The 15801-nt window shown below is 45.4% G+C and overlaps 2 protein-coding genes across 7 annotated transcripts in view; one reads left to right on the top strand and one right to left on the bottom strand.

Annotated features, from left to right (window-relative positions):
* Positions 1–2633, top strand: part of RBMS2 (RNA binding motif single stranded interacting protein 2) — a 148350-nt gene extending 145717 nt beyond the window's left edge. The window contains exon 14 of one of the 2 annotated variants that reach the window (XM_032290573.1): positions 2501–2633. Coding sequence is in view for 1 of the 2 variants with exons in the window: in XM_032290594.1 (XP_032146485.1) it covers positions 2501–2530 (30 nt within the window). In the remaining variant the exon portion in view is untranslated. The remainder of the gene's footprint in view (positions 1–2500) is intronic. The other variant, XM_032290594.1, reaches the window with a different exon arrangement.
* The window catches only part of BAZ2A (bromodomain adjacent to zinc finger domain 2A), a 38821-nt gene that overhangs the window by 14149 nt on the left and 8871 nt on the right, over positions 1–15801 (bottom strand). For 4 of the 5 annotated variants that reach the window (XM_032290423.1, XM_032290443.1, XM_032290433.1 and 1 more), the window contains 6 exons: positions 6319–6456; positions 3576–4169; positions 2559–2744; positions 1608–1826; positions 635–1108; positions 431–491 (listed from right to left, as the gene is read on the bottom strand). In XM_032290423.1, the coding sequence (XP_032146314.1) occupies positions 431–491; positions 635–1108; positions 1608–1826; positions 2559–2744; positions 3576–4169; positions 6319–6456 (1672 nt within the window). The remainder of the gene's footprint in view (positions 1–430; positions 492–634; positions 1109–1607; positions 1827–2558; positions 2745–3575; positions 4170–6318; positions 6457–15801) is intronic. The other variant, XM_032290459.1, reaches the window with a different exon arrangement.

Genomic DNA, 15801 nt, shown 5'->3' with positions numbered 1-15801 from the left:
CTGCCCTTACCTCTCCAAAGAGCATTAAAATAGCAACAAAACCATCCCAATTCGTTAGTACTAAATCACTCCTCATTCATTACTATCCCTTCTCCACAGAAATAGGACAAGCCAGCTAGTTTGGATATGAGCCCTAGGGTTTGGAAAAGATAATGGCTGGAGCTCCTCAGCTAGAGCTGAGCAGAACCGAGTTACTACAAGATGAAGAAAGAATAGGTGAAAGACAGACCGACCTTGAGAAAGGAAGGAAAATCGAAGAATCTAGAATCTCATGCCAAGAAACATTATCATTGCAGATAACTGTACTGTAATCTACTCTTGTCTGGCCCAATTCCTCCCCCACCTCAGAGGAAAAGAGGCATTCCCTTCTTTCTAGAGTTATGTATTAAACTTGTCAAGGTCAATGCATGAAGCAAACTAGAGCATTTACCCATGTTGGAGGGGAAGACGAACTTCCTCTGGGGTAGCAATACGTCTCCTCAGGACATCACCTTGGGAGGAAGACAAGAGATACCCAAGTTAACAGTTCAAGCAAGATATTGAAACAATACTCCAGGAGGGAAGGGCTAAATGCAACATGGGACAGAAAGTTTTTTGGAACCAGACAGGAATAAAATAGAATCTGGATACTCACCACTACCAGAAGTAGTGAGTCCTTCTCCAGTGATCTCTTCCTGGTCAGCAGTGGTTTCTGGGAAGCTGCTGATATCCTTATTTGCTGGGGAGGCTGTTGGGAAGGCAGCTGCTGGGGAAGTTACAGGAGAGGCTTTTGGGGACGCCACTGAAGCAGTCAAGGGGACTTCTGAGGAGACTGCTGGGAGGATTGCTGAGGAAGCTGGAGAGACCACTGAGAAGACTGCTGGAGAGACAACTGTAGAAGCCGCTGGACAAACTTCTGGAGAGATTTCTGGGGAGGCTGGTGGAGAAACCACCAGGGAGACTGCTGGGGAGGCTGTTGGCGAGACTGCTGGTGAGGTTGCTGGATGTAGCTGAATAGCGGATGGCTGATCGGGAGCTGGCTGAGTCAGGGATTGTGGGAAATCTGAAGACTGAGTCTCCATTTCTTCCTGTTCAGCGTCACTACCATTATTCAGGTCAAAGCTGTTATCTAGAATCCAAAGGGAGAGGATAAACTTTAAAAAAAAAAAAAAAAAAAAGCATCACATAAAACCAGAGAATCTCCTCAGTCAAACCTGGACCAAGCTAAACAGGGTTACTTCAAGGGCTCTTCCCTAAGGCTGAAAAAAGAAGTAGCTTCTGGCTTTTGTTCCAACCAATCATGAAGATTAAAGGGCAAAGTTGCTACAGCTGTCACTGTGTAAAGCAATCAGTACCTTTTACCTGGTGCCAATAAGGCTGCTAGCCTCATTTTCCCTACAAATTCCAAGTCTCACAAGTTCTTCAAAGCAGAAGGCCCAGGTCAGAGTGTAGCAGCCTGTGCCTCCTTTGGTCTCCTTTAGTCCTGTGTGATATACTATCACACAGCCCCTCAGCTCCCAGCAAGGTGGTCTTACAGATTTCCCACTCTTAATGCCCTAACTATGAAACTTACTCTCTCATCTTTTCTCAGGTCAACGTCTTTCTTTGTCCTATCTACCCTCACTTACCTTGCAGGACAGACTCCCCTAGGACAGGTGGAGAGGCGGGACTGGCAAAGATAGAGGTTGATGTTTGACTATCATCTGCCAGGAGACTGAAGGCAGTAGCATTATTGAGGGAAGGGCAATCAAGGGCAGAGATCACAGTGCTGTCCTCAAGAGGCAGCTTGTCCTCTGCACCCATCAGCTCCGTGTCATCAATACCATATAGTCCTCCACTCACTGGCTCTGTTCACAGGAGTAGAAAAATCAGAGCAGAATAATGACAAAAAAACCAGAAAGCAAGATTTAAGAAACATTGGTCAGAAAATATCCAATTCTAGTTCCTACAGTGTGAAGATTCTTCCTAATATTAAATTAGGTAACAACTACAGCCCTCTCCCTGAAATAGTAGTCATGAGACTATAGGGATCATAAAAGTTTGAGGGGAGGCCGAAGCAGGAGAATTGCCTGAGGCCAGGAGTTCAAGACCAGCCTGAGCAACATAAGAAAACCTCATCTCTACAAAAATAGTTTGAGGTGAAAATTAAAGGAAAGGCATTGGTGGTATTATCTACCCAGAGACCTAGGCAAAATTCTGGCATTTATCATAAAATATGTCTTGTACTTCAGTGGGGTAAAAGGTAACCGCTCACCGATAAATGCTTTCTTCCTAGTTAGTTAGAACCCAGAAAGACCAACTGTGTGGTGCTAAGTTCCTCAGATCCAGTGAATTATTATAGCCCAGCGCTCTTGGCCAAAAGGAATACTGGGAAAGAACCTGGGACATGAACCAATTCAGCTCAGAGTTCAGTGAGCACAGCAAGGCCAGTAGCATGTAACTATAGTCTGCCTTAGGCCTATCTGGAAGTCCCAGTGCCCCTGATTCCCTAATACTTTCCCTGTTTTACTGTCTCTTTCAGGTAAAAGTTGGCTATTCTCTGCATGGATAAGTTAAAGGGAGCCAGCCTACAGGCCTACCTGGTGCCAGGGAGTTGAAGGGCTCCAGAGAGTCTTCACTGAGGATTGGAGTGTCTTCCAGTTGATCAGGAAGATGTGAAGGATCATCTAAACAGCTCACTGTGGGGTCAGGGACCAGGACTGAGACTTCTTGGTGTAACGATTCCACAGAAGGGACAGAGCCATTGTAGCCACACATCTTCAGTTCTAGGAAATCCCAGGAGAGACCAAAAGTCAAAATCAGTGCCTTCAACTGGTTCACTTAGCTACAGTAGGCAGTCAATCTTTGCTAGAAGGATGTTTATTCATTCAACATTTACTCTGAGCAGAGATGTGTTGGTAAAATCAATCCTACGGTGGTCAAAGAGAGGAAAAAAGAGAGAGGTCTGAGACAAGAATTCCATCATGTTCTCAGATATCTCCCCCATCCAGTGGGAAACAGAGAAAACACCCTGAAATTTTCTAGAGTGGTGGTTACTCTTTTACCAGGAATTTGCAAGCTAAGCTTTTATCTATTTTGAGGAAAAAGATGAGAGGGGTTGTCACATGTACTAATGCTAAACAACAAAAAAGGAAAACTGAGTAGACAAACGATGATATATGCTCTGCCTGCTTCCTTTCCTCCTTTGCATGCCAATCACTACTTGGGCTCAGCCCACTTCAGCAGCCAGTCCGATCGTGCCGTAGTCAGTTAAAACAACCTCAATGCCCACTGCTAGACCCTAACCCCTTCGTATATTTTTAAAGATGGCTTTCTTGATGCAAGGTGTCTGTTGGGGCTGCTTTGGGCTCGCCCACCTGCCCTCTCCAGGCCAGCAGCTCTGCATGAGCTTGAAATAATTTGCACTCCCACTCGTGGAGCTGGTGCTGCTGCCACAAAAACACCAGCCACTTGGCTCTGCTAATTGCTAATCACCAACATGCAAATCAGCCTCCACTGCAGAGAGCTGAAAAGACAAGTTTTCCTCACCTCAAAAAGCCACTGTCCCCCCAGCTCCATTTTCCCTTTCCCTACCCAGTTCACCAACCCAGTTATACCTGGCTGCTCTTCTTCCAGCTCCAGGCTGCCTACCAAGCCAGTGCCATTCTCTGCCACAACTGAAGTCATCTCCTTTTCTGCTGCCTCGTCAGGATGGATACCACTGCCTACCTCCTGGGAGGGTGCAAAGGTTTGAATGCTAGATCCCAACATAGGAGAAGTCTGTGGGGAGGTAAAAAAACTAGGGGCTCCATTGGGCATCACCTCAAAATTCTGGTCAGGAAAGGAATCATACAGTTCTTGTGAATCAAAGTTAAGCCCCATGGGACTCTGGGTACCGTTGGCCCAGAACTCTTGGCTCCCAGCCCGAAGGTTAGTGTTGTGAGTTGGGGATGAAGGTTGCCGGCTGCCCACAAGGATGCCGTTGAGTGGGTATTGTCCCCCCGAGAACTGGGAGAGAAGGGGTGGGTCCTTGAGGTTGCTGCCAGGATTGGCAGATGGGTACTGTGAGTAGTTCCAGAGACAGTCGTAGGCCACGCTGGGGTGATGGAGGTGTGAGGTGCTGGAGGAGTGGGGAGCAGAGTTCAAAATCCCTGAAGTAGTAGTGTGAGATACAGTAGATAAGCCATTAACATTCACATCCCCATTCAAACCTGGTAGAGAGGGAAAGAAAAGGTCAGTTACAGATTTGTAGGCAAGCAACTCTGCCAAAACAAACCCAAACTAATAACACTGACTAGAAAAAGACAAGGGAAAGGGAAAGGGGATTCCTTCCCTGCTGTACTTAGTTTTTTGGTATCTGGAGAACACCAAGCCCAGAGGCTCCTGGATGTAAGCTTAACACTGCTGCTGAGGCTGCTGAGTAGGGGGGCTAGAGAGCTCTCCAAGCCTACCACAGGAGCCACCAGCAGAGCTGGTTGCTGCTGGCTTTTTTTTTTTTTTTTAACTAAACGAAGCTGTTTGCAGACTCCCTACAGTGACTTACATTCTGCCCCACTCTTATTCCCTAGGGGATTTCTTCCCTTAGAGGGGCATGACTGAATTCTCCAGGGCCCCCCTTTCCCCGGTGCCTATTTGGCCCCACAGTGGCACCAGAAGGGACACCCTCCACCACACTGGCACATGCAGATCCAGCACTTTGTGCTGGGCTAAGAATAGAATTTGCAGTCACCACAGCGACAAGATCCCAGCTCAGGAGGCTGGGCTTGGCCCTTGCCCATAGGCACTGGAAGGTAATATGCCAGCTGGAGGGTCGGGGGAACCTTTGCATGCAGTGCGGTAGAATTCAGCTCTTAATATCAATGACAACCTCTGGAATGAAGGAAAATCAAACAAAAAGAACCAAGATATAAGGAAGCTTGAGGGGTAGGGGGGAATGCAATGAAATTAAGGAGCTTCTATCATCGGCAACCCTCTTGGAGAGAATAGGAGGGAGAAGTAGCAGTATTTTTCTGCTGCAAGGAAGGACGGAAGCATGTGTGCTTCTCTCTGCTTCCAAGCATGAAGGACCGGAAAGCCAAGCAAGATTATAGAGGTACCTGGCAGAATCATGGTACAGAACAACTGATAAGCCAAATCCAGGAAAAGACCCAATCCTAACAGCAACACCTCCATATAGAATTATGAACTTCTCTCTGGGTAACTAGGTAAGCACTAAACTTTCCCTTGTTCCTACCTTCCATCCAAGGACAGAAGGTGGCATAGGTACTTCGAGCATCTGCTTTTCTCTGATATACAAACTAAAAGGCAATACACTGCAACCTTCACTCAACTCTCAGTCCTGGCCCATTGGAGCTTCCCTAACCTCTGCAAACAGCTTCTTGGAAGTCTGGTCCTTTATCTCTCTCAGGAGTCCAACCTAGTTATCAGCAGCAGTAGCCACCTCCCCGCTCTGTCAGCAGCTAGGGGAACAGAGCTGACAGAAGAATAGGCCAAGATGAAAAAGCAAGTGGGTTTTTCTAATCTCTTCCAACCTTAAGTCAATACAAAAAAAAAGTTTCCAAGGCCAGCACGGTAATTCCAAGGCTCACACTGGTAATCCCAGCACTTTGGGAGGCTGAGGCGGAGGGAATCACAAGGTCAAGAGATCGAGACCATCCTGGTCAATTTGGTGAAACCCCATCTCTACTAAAAATACAAAAATTAGCTGGACATTGTGACATATGCCTATAGTCCCAGCCACTAGGGAGGCTGAGGCAGGAGAAGTACTTGGACCTGGGAGGTGGACGTTGCAGTTGAGCCGAGATTGCACCACCGTACTCCAGCCTGGTGACAGAGCAAGACTCCGTTCTCAAAAAAAAAAGTGGGCGGGCGCGGTGGCTCAAGCCTGTAATCCCAGCACTTTGGGAGGCCGAGGCGGATGGATCACGAGGTCAAGAGATCGAGACCATCCTGGTCAACATGGTGAAACCCTGTCTCTACTAAAACTACAAAAAATTAGCTGGGCATGGTGGCGCATGCCTGTAATCCCAGCTACTCGGGAGGCTGAGGCAGGAGAATTGCCTGAGCCCAGGAGGCGGAGGCTGCGGTGAGCCGAGATCGCGCCATTGCACTCCAGCCTGGGTAACAAGAGCGAAACTCCGTCTCCAAAAAAAGTTTCCAAAACCCTAGAACTTATTCTTAGAAGTTGATTACTCTCCAGCAGCTAGAATTCTGTGGATTCACTTCCTCCCTCCCCACCTGGCAGGAAGAAGAGCTGCTGAGGGATAGCTAGCCCAAAGTGGAACCAAATATGCTCCCATGAATCTGCCCTAAAGAAATTATGCCCATTCCCTCCCCAGGCCAAACAGCCCTCACACTCACTTTTCCCTTGCTGGGGGAAGTTCATGGGAGACCCGTTAGTGTAGAGGCCCTCCCCTGAGGAAGGAGAGGGTTTCAGTCCTGAGGCAGCAGGTGCAGGGGGAAGGCCAGTAAAGTTAAAATGGTCGTTTGCCTCCATTTCTGCAGGAGAGGAGAGAGAGGGGAAGAAAAAAAAAAAAATACTGGTGGTTAAACAAGGTTATGTCACCTGGAATCTTCCAGGGGGAATGACCCCTCCCCTCCACCTACTTACCCTTCTCCAACCCAAGTACTGTGTGAGGGAAGGTACAAGCTAAGCAAAGGGAAGGAGAAAATATGCCCTAGCCTGGGCAATGACCCTATGAAATAGTCTTTTAAAGCCAGCTTTGTAGATTAAAAAACTAAACAAGTTAGTAAGAAAAACCAAGATACAAGCCTGGAGGAGTCTTCCCTCTGTATACGCCCCACTCAGCCCAGGTTAACTTTCTATATTAGATATTAGCCCTCTAGTATAACATTTAACGTTCTCCATTTTTTTGTTTTTATCCTCAAGGTAAAGTCTTCCTCCCAGGCCCACAAAAGGTTCTCAAAGCCATCTTTTTGACAGAAAAGCATATCTGATAAACACTCTGTTTCATTATTAAACTTGAGCTAAACATTATTTCTAGTTATCCTATCCATAGCCCTAGACATCTCAAGATAGTAGTTACATCAGTAAAGGGATTTGAAAAGGAGACTACGTTACAGAAAGGTGACCATAATGGCAAACCCCAAATCATCCAGCAATACTTATACTCTTTATGCTCTCTAAGAACATAGGTCAGAAAAATAACAGCAGTAAAAATTTGATTAAATAACAAGGTATCCGAAAAAATATTATTCTGTTATGTCTACTATGGTTATTTCCTTATGTTTTCGTTTTGTGGCTTAAATATAAAGAAAAGGACATGGAAATAATAGCAAGATACTTAAAAAAGTGCGTTGAGGCGTGGTTAAAAAGTTTTTCACCCTCTCCTGAATACTACTAAGAATGATGAGAAGTCCTTGATCAGAATGAATTTAACTTTGGTAGAGCAAAGGAAAGAAAGAAAGCAGAAGCCAGAATTATTGGTAAAGTCTAACGTATCAATCGGATTCTTGTGATATCCTAGTGCATACCAACTTGATATGTGAGAAATATAATCTGTTTTGACACAGAATAAGCAACTCCTTGAATTATGTTACCACGTTTTAAAAAAGAGAAGAAATCCGCCGGGCGCGGTGGCTCAAGCCTGTAATCCCAGCACTTTGGGAGGCCGAGGCGGGTGGATCACGAGGTCAAGAGATCGAGACCATCCTGGTCAACATGGTGAAACCCCGTCTCTACTAAAACTACAAAAAATCAGCTGGGCATGGTGGCGCGTGCCCGTAATCCCAGCTACTCAGGAGGCTGAGGCAGGAGAATTGCCTGAACCCAGGAGGCGGAGGTTGCGGTGAGCCGAGATCGCGCCATTGCACTCCAGCCTGGGTAACAAGAGCGAAACTCTGTCTCAAAAAAAAAAAAATTTAAAAATTAGCTGGGCATGATGGTTGCTCCTTGTAGTCCCAACTACTCAGGAGGCTGAGGTAGGAAGATCATTTGAGCCCAAAAGTTCATGTCTAGCCTGTACACCATAGCAAGAACCCATCTCTGAAAAAGAAAAGCAATTTGTGTTTTGTTGATTTAAGAGGGAAAAGTTTTTAGGAGTGACTTATCTCCCATGTAGTATTTATTGTCTTTAGTCTAAATAGGGGTGTCCAATCTTTTGTCTTCCCTGGGCCACACTGGAAGAAAAACTGTCTTGGGCCACACATAAAATACACTAATGACAGCTGATGAGCTTACACACACACACACACACACACACCCCCACACCCCTCCATACCTTAAAGTTTACACTAATCATAGCTGATGAGCTTAAACACACACACGCGCACGCGCGTGCACACACACACATAAGAAAGTTTACAAATCGGTGTTGGGCCACATTCAAAGTTGTCCTGGGCAGGTTGGACAAGCTTGCCCTAAATTAAGTAGCAGACCTAAACCTGCTATACATCAATGAAAAAACTAAGTCTCTATAGTGAAAACACCCCAGGTTAGCCAGGCATGGTGGTGAGTCCCTGCAGTCCCAGCTACTTGGGATGCTGAGGCAGGAGGATCACTTGAGCCTGGGAAGTGGAGATTGCAGTGAGCCAAGATCATGCCACTGCACTCCAGCCTGAGTGTGAGAGTGAAACCGTCTCAAAAAAAAAAAAAAGACAAGACCAGACCACAGGGTCCTCCAGGATTTCCTTTTTTTTGTTGTTGGTTTTTTTTTTTTTTTTTTTTGAGGCGAAGTTTCCCTCTTGTTGCCCAAGCTGGAGTGCCAGGGTATGATCTCGGCTCACTGCAACCTCTGCCTCCCAGGTTTAACCTATTTGCCTGCCTCAGCCTCCCCAGTAGCTGGGATTACAGGTACCTGCCAACACACCTGGCTAATATTTTGTATTTTTAGTAGAGATGGGGTTACACCATGTTGGCCAGGCTAGTCTCGAATTTCTGACCTCAAGTGATCCACGTGCCTTGGCCTCCCAAAGTGCTGGGATTACAAGCGTGGGCCACCACGCCCAGCCAGGATTTCCCTATTATAGTTAATAGCCACTCCTCAGCAGTAGGGGGTCTGAAAAATAAGTGTCATGAGATTAATAACCCTTCTGAAGTGCAAGAAATAAAGGAAACTTCGTTCCTTAGTCTCTAGTTAGGTTCCTTCAAAGTTTATACCACAGAGGAAAGAGGACATTCAATACTTCACTTCAGAAGTCCTGGAAATACTATGCCTAGAGAGCCAGTTTCATCTGATCCTTGCCTCTCCTCTCCCCATTTTTTGCGCAGCCACACCTCCCCTGGTATAGAGGACACATGCATCAACTTCTCTCCTATGTGCAGTGGACTATATCCTCCTCCTCAATGATGGGCCACAGTTCATTTTTCCATTCTCTATTTGAATTCATCAAAAAAGTTGAGACCTCCTTTCTGCTGCTCTGGAAAAGCACAGCATATCCTGTTTTTGTAAATATTAATAACAGTATGTGGATGGCTCACAGAAATCAGAAGTAAAAGGAATGGGAACTTATCTGGTAATTGAGATCAGTTTCTCTACATATCTCTACTGAACTGTCTTCAGAACCACAACCACTTCATTTACAAGAAGCTTCGCAGACACATAAAATTGTCTTTGTGCTCTGCAATACAGTGGGCTCTAGGTTCAAATCCCAACTCTACTATTTACTAGCTAGCTGTTTAACCTTGGACAAGTTACCTACACTTGCTGGGCATAAGTTTCATCATCTGTAAAAATTTTTGTACCCACTCTCAGCACTTGTGAGGATTAAGTGAGAAAATCTGTATTAAAGCCTCAGCATAGTGTCTGTCATCCAGCAAGCACTCCAAAACGTTAGCAAGCGCCTGTAATTCTTGGGACAGAGTTTTGTTCTGTCATCCAGAGTGGAATGCAGCGGCATAATCATAGCTCACTGCAGCCTGGAACTCCTGGGCTCCAGTGATCCTCCTCTGCCTCAGCTTCCCAAGTAGCTAGGAGTACAGGCACTCACCACCACACCTAATTTTTAAATTTTTTGTAGACACAGCGTCCGCTATGTTGCCCATGCTAGTCTCAAATTCCTGTCCTCAAGCAATTCTCCCACCTTAGCCTCCCAAAGTGCTGGGATTACAGGCATGAGCCACCTCACCAGGACTACATTAGTTACCATTATTAGACAAAGAATAAAAGACTGTGTTTTTTGTTTTGTTTTGTTTTTGAGACAGAGTTTTGCTCTTGTTGCATAAGCTGGAGTGCAATGGCATGATCTTGGCTCACTACAACCTCTGCCTCCCAGGCTCACGCGATTCTCCTCCCTCAACCTCCTGAGTAGCTGGGATAACAGGCACACGCCACCACGCTTGACTAATTTTTTGTATTTTAGTAGAGATGGGGTTTCCCCATGTTGGCCAAGCTGGTCTCAAACTCCTGACTTCAGTTGTTTCGCCCGTCTTGGCCTCCCAAAGTGCTGGGATTACAGGCATGAGCCATAGTGCTCGGCCTAAGACTGTGTGTGTAGTTTTCAAAAAGATAAGCAGGTCTAGCTGGGAGCTCATGCCTGTAATCCCAGCACTCTGGAAGGCTGAGGTGGGTGGATCACATGAGATCAGGAGTTCAAGACCAGCCTGGCCAACATGGTGAACCCCCGTCTCTATCAAAAATACAAAAAATTAGCCGGGCATGGTAGCACATACCTGTTAGTCCCAGCTATTCATGAGGCTGAGACAGGAGAATTACTTGAACCCAGGAGGCAGAGGTTGCAGTGAGTCAAGATGGCACCGCTATACTCCAGCCTGGGCAACAGAGCAAGACTCCGTCTCAAGAAAAAAAAAAAAAAAAAAACACGACCAATATGGGAGATATGACAAAACTAGGGATGATCCAGCCAGGCTTCCTTATATGCAATTTGACTCCTTATTTCAGATGCTATTTAAATATGGGATCACAGTATGGGAATACAAAGAAAATGTGAACACCTCTCATCAATAAATCTATGTTTATTTCATCTTAACTTTCCTACCCAAGATGCTTTTCACAATAAAGCCTGAAGGTAAACTCTGTCCTCTCATCCAGAGCTAGTACAAACAGTAAAGCAAAGGAGAGCATCTCCCTTTGAACTAATAGAATTTTCGTCAAATGAGAAAAGAAATCAGCCAGTGTCCAACCCCTAGAGTAGCAGACAACTCTCATACCAGGAAGTATATTCAGGCAAGCACCCAGCACAGTCCCAGTTGTACATAAATGGATCTTTTAAGAGATCCTATGTTTCATTTATAAGAGTAAGGCACATTGCCCTATAAGCCTGAAGCAATAAAGCCCTCCCCACAGGGCCCAATAGGTTGCTTTTCTCTCAGTTGCAATCAAAGGGCTGCTACTCTGTGGGCCTGTGACATGGTTTTAATAGAAAAAGGCTGACAACACACAAAGTGTTGAAATAAATATTACATATTTCAACACTGTTACAGGTGTCCTCCTTTACCAATTCTAACCCTCCAGCCTCTGAGGCTACCCCCCAGGACAAGACACATCAACGTCCTCCACCTGGATACTGCAGGTATCCCTGCAGCTCTTTGGTTCATTCTTCTCATGTAGCACACCAAAATCTCACAAATGGGAGGTTTCTAACTTGGGGTAGGGGGGATAAGACTTCAAATGTTTATCTTGACTAAACAGCAAAGGCGCCGGGTGCAGTGGCTCACACCTGTAATCCCAGCACTTTGGGAGGCCGAGGTGGGCAGATCACAAGGTCAGAAGTTTAAGATCAGCCTGGTCAATATGGTGAAACCCCATCTCTACTAAAAATACAACAATTAGCTGGGCATGGTGGCGTATGCCTGTAGTCCCAGCTATTCTAGAAGCTGAGGCAGGAGAATTGCTTGAACCTAGGAGGCAGAGGTTGCAGTGAGCCAAGATTGTGCACCACTGCACTCTAGCCTGGGTGACAGAGTGAGACTCCATCTCAAACACACACAAAAAAAAAACAAAACAGCAAAGGCAAATTCTATAGTAAAAATACCACTGCATTTTAGCTTTGTAATTGTGAACATCATGAAGGATATTTCTTAACTACACATCTCTGGATTACTCACCACACTTGAATACAGAGGTTCTCATCAGGGGGAAATTCTGCCCCATAGTGGACATTTAGTAATCTCTGAAGGTATATGCTTCTGGCATCTAGTAAGCAGAAGCTAGAGATGATACTAGGCATCCTTCAACACACAGGGCAGCACATCCCCACAACAAAGATATTATCTGGCCCACATATTAATAGTGCCAAGGCTGAGAAACCCTGTTCTAATGCAAAAGCTGTCCCATTCCTGCCCCACACCTTGGGAAAGTTCCAAGTTTTCACTGTTCCCGGTTCCTGAGACTGCACATGAGGATGCTTTGACTTTTGTATCTAAAAACCTCATCTCCCTGGCTAAGCCATCTTCCTCCACCAATAAAGAGTTCCAAGCAGGCTGGGAGAGGTGGTTCATGCCTATAACCTCAGCACTTTGGAAGGCTAAGCAAGGAGGATCATTTGAGGCCAGGAGTTCAAGACTGACCTGGACAGCATAGTGATACCCCATCTCTATGTTAAAAAAAAAAAATTCCAGGCTGGGTGTGGTGGCTCACACCTGTAATCCAAGCACTTTGGAGGCCAAGGTGGGTGGATCACCTGAGCTTGGGAGTTCAAGACCAGCCTGACCAACATGGCGAAACCCTGTCTTTATAAAAAAAACAAATAAATAAAAAATAAAATAAATTCCAAGTACAAAGCCACAAAATAAATATGTCCTCTTCTCCAATCTGGATAACTCATTCTGACTGCCTTGGTAACAAGCTTCCCTTGCTTACTCAGACAAACTATATCTTATACTGACTGAGGCCCAAAATATCATCTCCTTAACTACCTTCCCTAGTCAGAACTCCAAGTGAGGCAGAACAAAGATAATGAAAGAAAGATTATACTAAGAGGGGCTACTCAAAGAAAACTGTCATGTCCAGGCTGCTCAGAAGAATTCAAAGATGACTGTTCTCTGTCATTATTTCTTCTACATTATGTCGATTCCACAGCATCAGTTGGATAGTAAGTTCCACCATTATTATATCTCCAGCACCTAATTTAGTGCTAAGTACATAAAAGAACCAAAGAAAATATTTGTTGAGTTCATGGACTGAACAAATGAATGAGTTAATCTACCTTTTCTGCCACTACCAGCTTACTCACCCAGTGGAAGACATGGGGCTTTGCTCTTACTGTTTTCAGAGAACCAACAAAACTCAGCTTCATCCTTCACAGAGATAATAACTTCAAGAGGGAAGAAAGGCCCCTAATCTCAACATATTTAGATAGCCACACCTTGAAGAAAATAAGGCCTAGAAATAGGAAAGTACCAATAATGTAAAAAGGCAATAAATTAGCCAGGCGTGGTGGCATGTGCCTGTAGTCCCAGGTTCTCCAGAGGCTGAGGTGGGAGAATTATTTAAGCCTAGGAGCTAGAGGCCGCAGTGGGCTATGTGATTGCACCACTGCTCTCAAACAAAACAAAAAAAGCAATAAATGTAAGCTCTAAATTAGTAAAACGTTCTGATTGGTTTAACTGAACATGCAAGGCATATAGTAAGTTTTTAAATATTTATTAAATAAAGAAACTACAGGTTAGGTGGTCTGCCACATTTCCAGTCACTTCACTGTCAGAAGACCGCCTCTGAAATTGCAGGACACTAAAAGCCACAGTCCAGAGGTTATATTAAGGTTATTTCCCTCTTTTAGCTCTAATTATTTCTTAGGATTTCCTTTTCTTTTTTTTTTTTTATTTGTTGAGGCAGAGTATGGCTCTGCAGCCCAGGCTGGAATGCAGTGGTGTGCTCTCAGCTCACTGCAACCTCCATCTCCCGGTTTCAAATAACTCGCCTGCCTCAGCTCCCAAGCAGCTGGGATTACAGGCGCGAACCACCACACCAGCTAATTTTCACATTTTTAGTAGAGATGGGGTTTCACCATATTGGTAAGGCTGGTCTTGAACTCCTGACCTCAGCTCATCCGTCCAAAGTGCTGGGATTGCAGGCTGAGCCACTGGGCCTGGGCAGAACTTCAACTCCATCCTTTCCACACCCCAAAAACGAGCTGAGCAGTCAGGTTAAGGACCCCATTAGTGAGGCAGGCTGCAGAGTCCAACCTCAAAAGACTAAAAGCAGGAAGACCACCTATCTCTTAAAAGCTTTTTTTTTGGTAAATTTTTGGCAAGATTACAGTATTTCAGTCTGCAAAATGCCCCCATAATACTTATTCTCTTTAGGAGAAAGACAAAACACTAAGCCAATGCTACATTTACTGCTAGTGACAAAGAATTTCCAGTTATCTTCAAAGATAGGATTTTTTTGTTTTGCACAATTTTTTTTTTTTTTTTTTTTTTTTTTTGAGACCGAGTCTTCCACTGTCACCTGGACTGGAGTGCAATGGCACGATTTCGGCTCCTTGCAACCTCCAGCCCAGGGTTCAAGAGATTCTCCTGCCTCAGCCTCCCAAGAAGCTGGGATTATAGGCGCCTGCTACCACACCCAGCTAATATTTTGTATTTTTAGTAGAGATGAGGGTTCACTATGTTGCCCAGGCTGGTCTTAGACTCCTGACCTTGATCCACCCCCCTCGCCTCTGAAGTGCTGGGATTGGGATTACAGGCGTGAGTCTACAGGCGTGAGTCACCAGGCGTGGTCCAAAATCACTATTTTCTCAAAATCAGCTTTGCTTTTAAAAGTCCAAATACTGGGCTGGGTGTGGTGGCTCACGCCTATAATCCCAGCACTTTGGGAGGCCAAGGCGGGTGGATCACGAGGTCAAGAGACTGAGACTATCCTGGCCAACGTGGTGAAAACCTGTCTCTACTAAAAATATAAAAATTAGCTGGGCATGGTGGTGCGTGCCTGTGGTTCCAGCTACTGGAGAGGCTGAAGCAGAAGAATCGCTTGAACTCAGGAGGTGGAGGTTGCAGTGAGCCGAGATCATGCCACTGCACTCCAAACTGGCAATAGAGCTAAACTCCAACAAAAAAAAAAAAAAAAAAAAAAAAAACAACTCCGAAGAGTCAAGAGTAGTCCTTCCTCCTTTCTTTACTCTTTTAACCCCCAGCAGGGAAAATCAACTTGCTGTTCTGTCAAGTGCCAATCCAGGTAAGCAAAGGCTGAAGAAAAGGGGAACTTAAAATCAGCATCAAATCAACCCAATCGGACAGCAACTTAAAGGAACTAATCAGGGACAAGAAAAAGAATGCTAACATCATATGGACTTGTTTTTACTGTTTCCAGAATATCAAAAACCCCAAGAACCCCAGTGAGAAGAGCAATGATGCTATCTTACTAGTGATGATGCCACTTTCACATAATCCTAAATGTCTATCTGCTCCCATACTGGATCTTTAATCTAGGGATCTTCATCTAGGTGGGAGATTTTTGCCTGGAAAATAAATAGCGAAAGATTTAAATGCCAGGCTTGGCCAGGCATAGTGGCTCATGCCTGTATTCCAAGCACTTTGGAGGCCAAGGCGGGGATCACCTGAGGTCAGGAGTTCAAGACCAGCCTGACCAACATGGTGAAACCCCGTCTTTAAAAAAAAAAGTTAAAAAATTAAAAAAAGGCCGGGCACGGTGGCTCAAGCCTGTAATCCCAGCACTGTGGGAGGCCGAGGCGGGTGGATCACGAGGTCAAGAGATCGAGACCATCCTGGTCAACATGGTGAAACCCCGTCTCTACTAAAACTACAAAAAATTAGCTGGGCATGGTGGCGCGTGCCTGTAATCCCAGCGACTCAGGAGGCTGGGGCAGGAGAATTGCCTGAACCTGGGAGGCGGAGGTTGTGGTGAGCCGAGATCGTGCCATTGCACTCCAGCCTGGGTAACAAGAGCGAAACTCCGTCTCAAA

The sequence above is a fragment of the Sapajus apella genome, unplaced genomic scaffold (genome assembly GCF_009761245.1).
Source record: "Sapajus apella isolate SASKATOON/1434 unplaced genomic scaffold, GSC_monkey_1.0 scaffold2, whole genome shotgun sequence".
NCBI lineage: Eukaryota > Metazoa > Chordata > Mammalia > Primates > Cebidae > Sapajus > Sapajus apella.
Note: the sequence above shows the minus strand (reverse complement) of the source record. Positions and strands in the feature narration are given on the sequence as shown.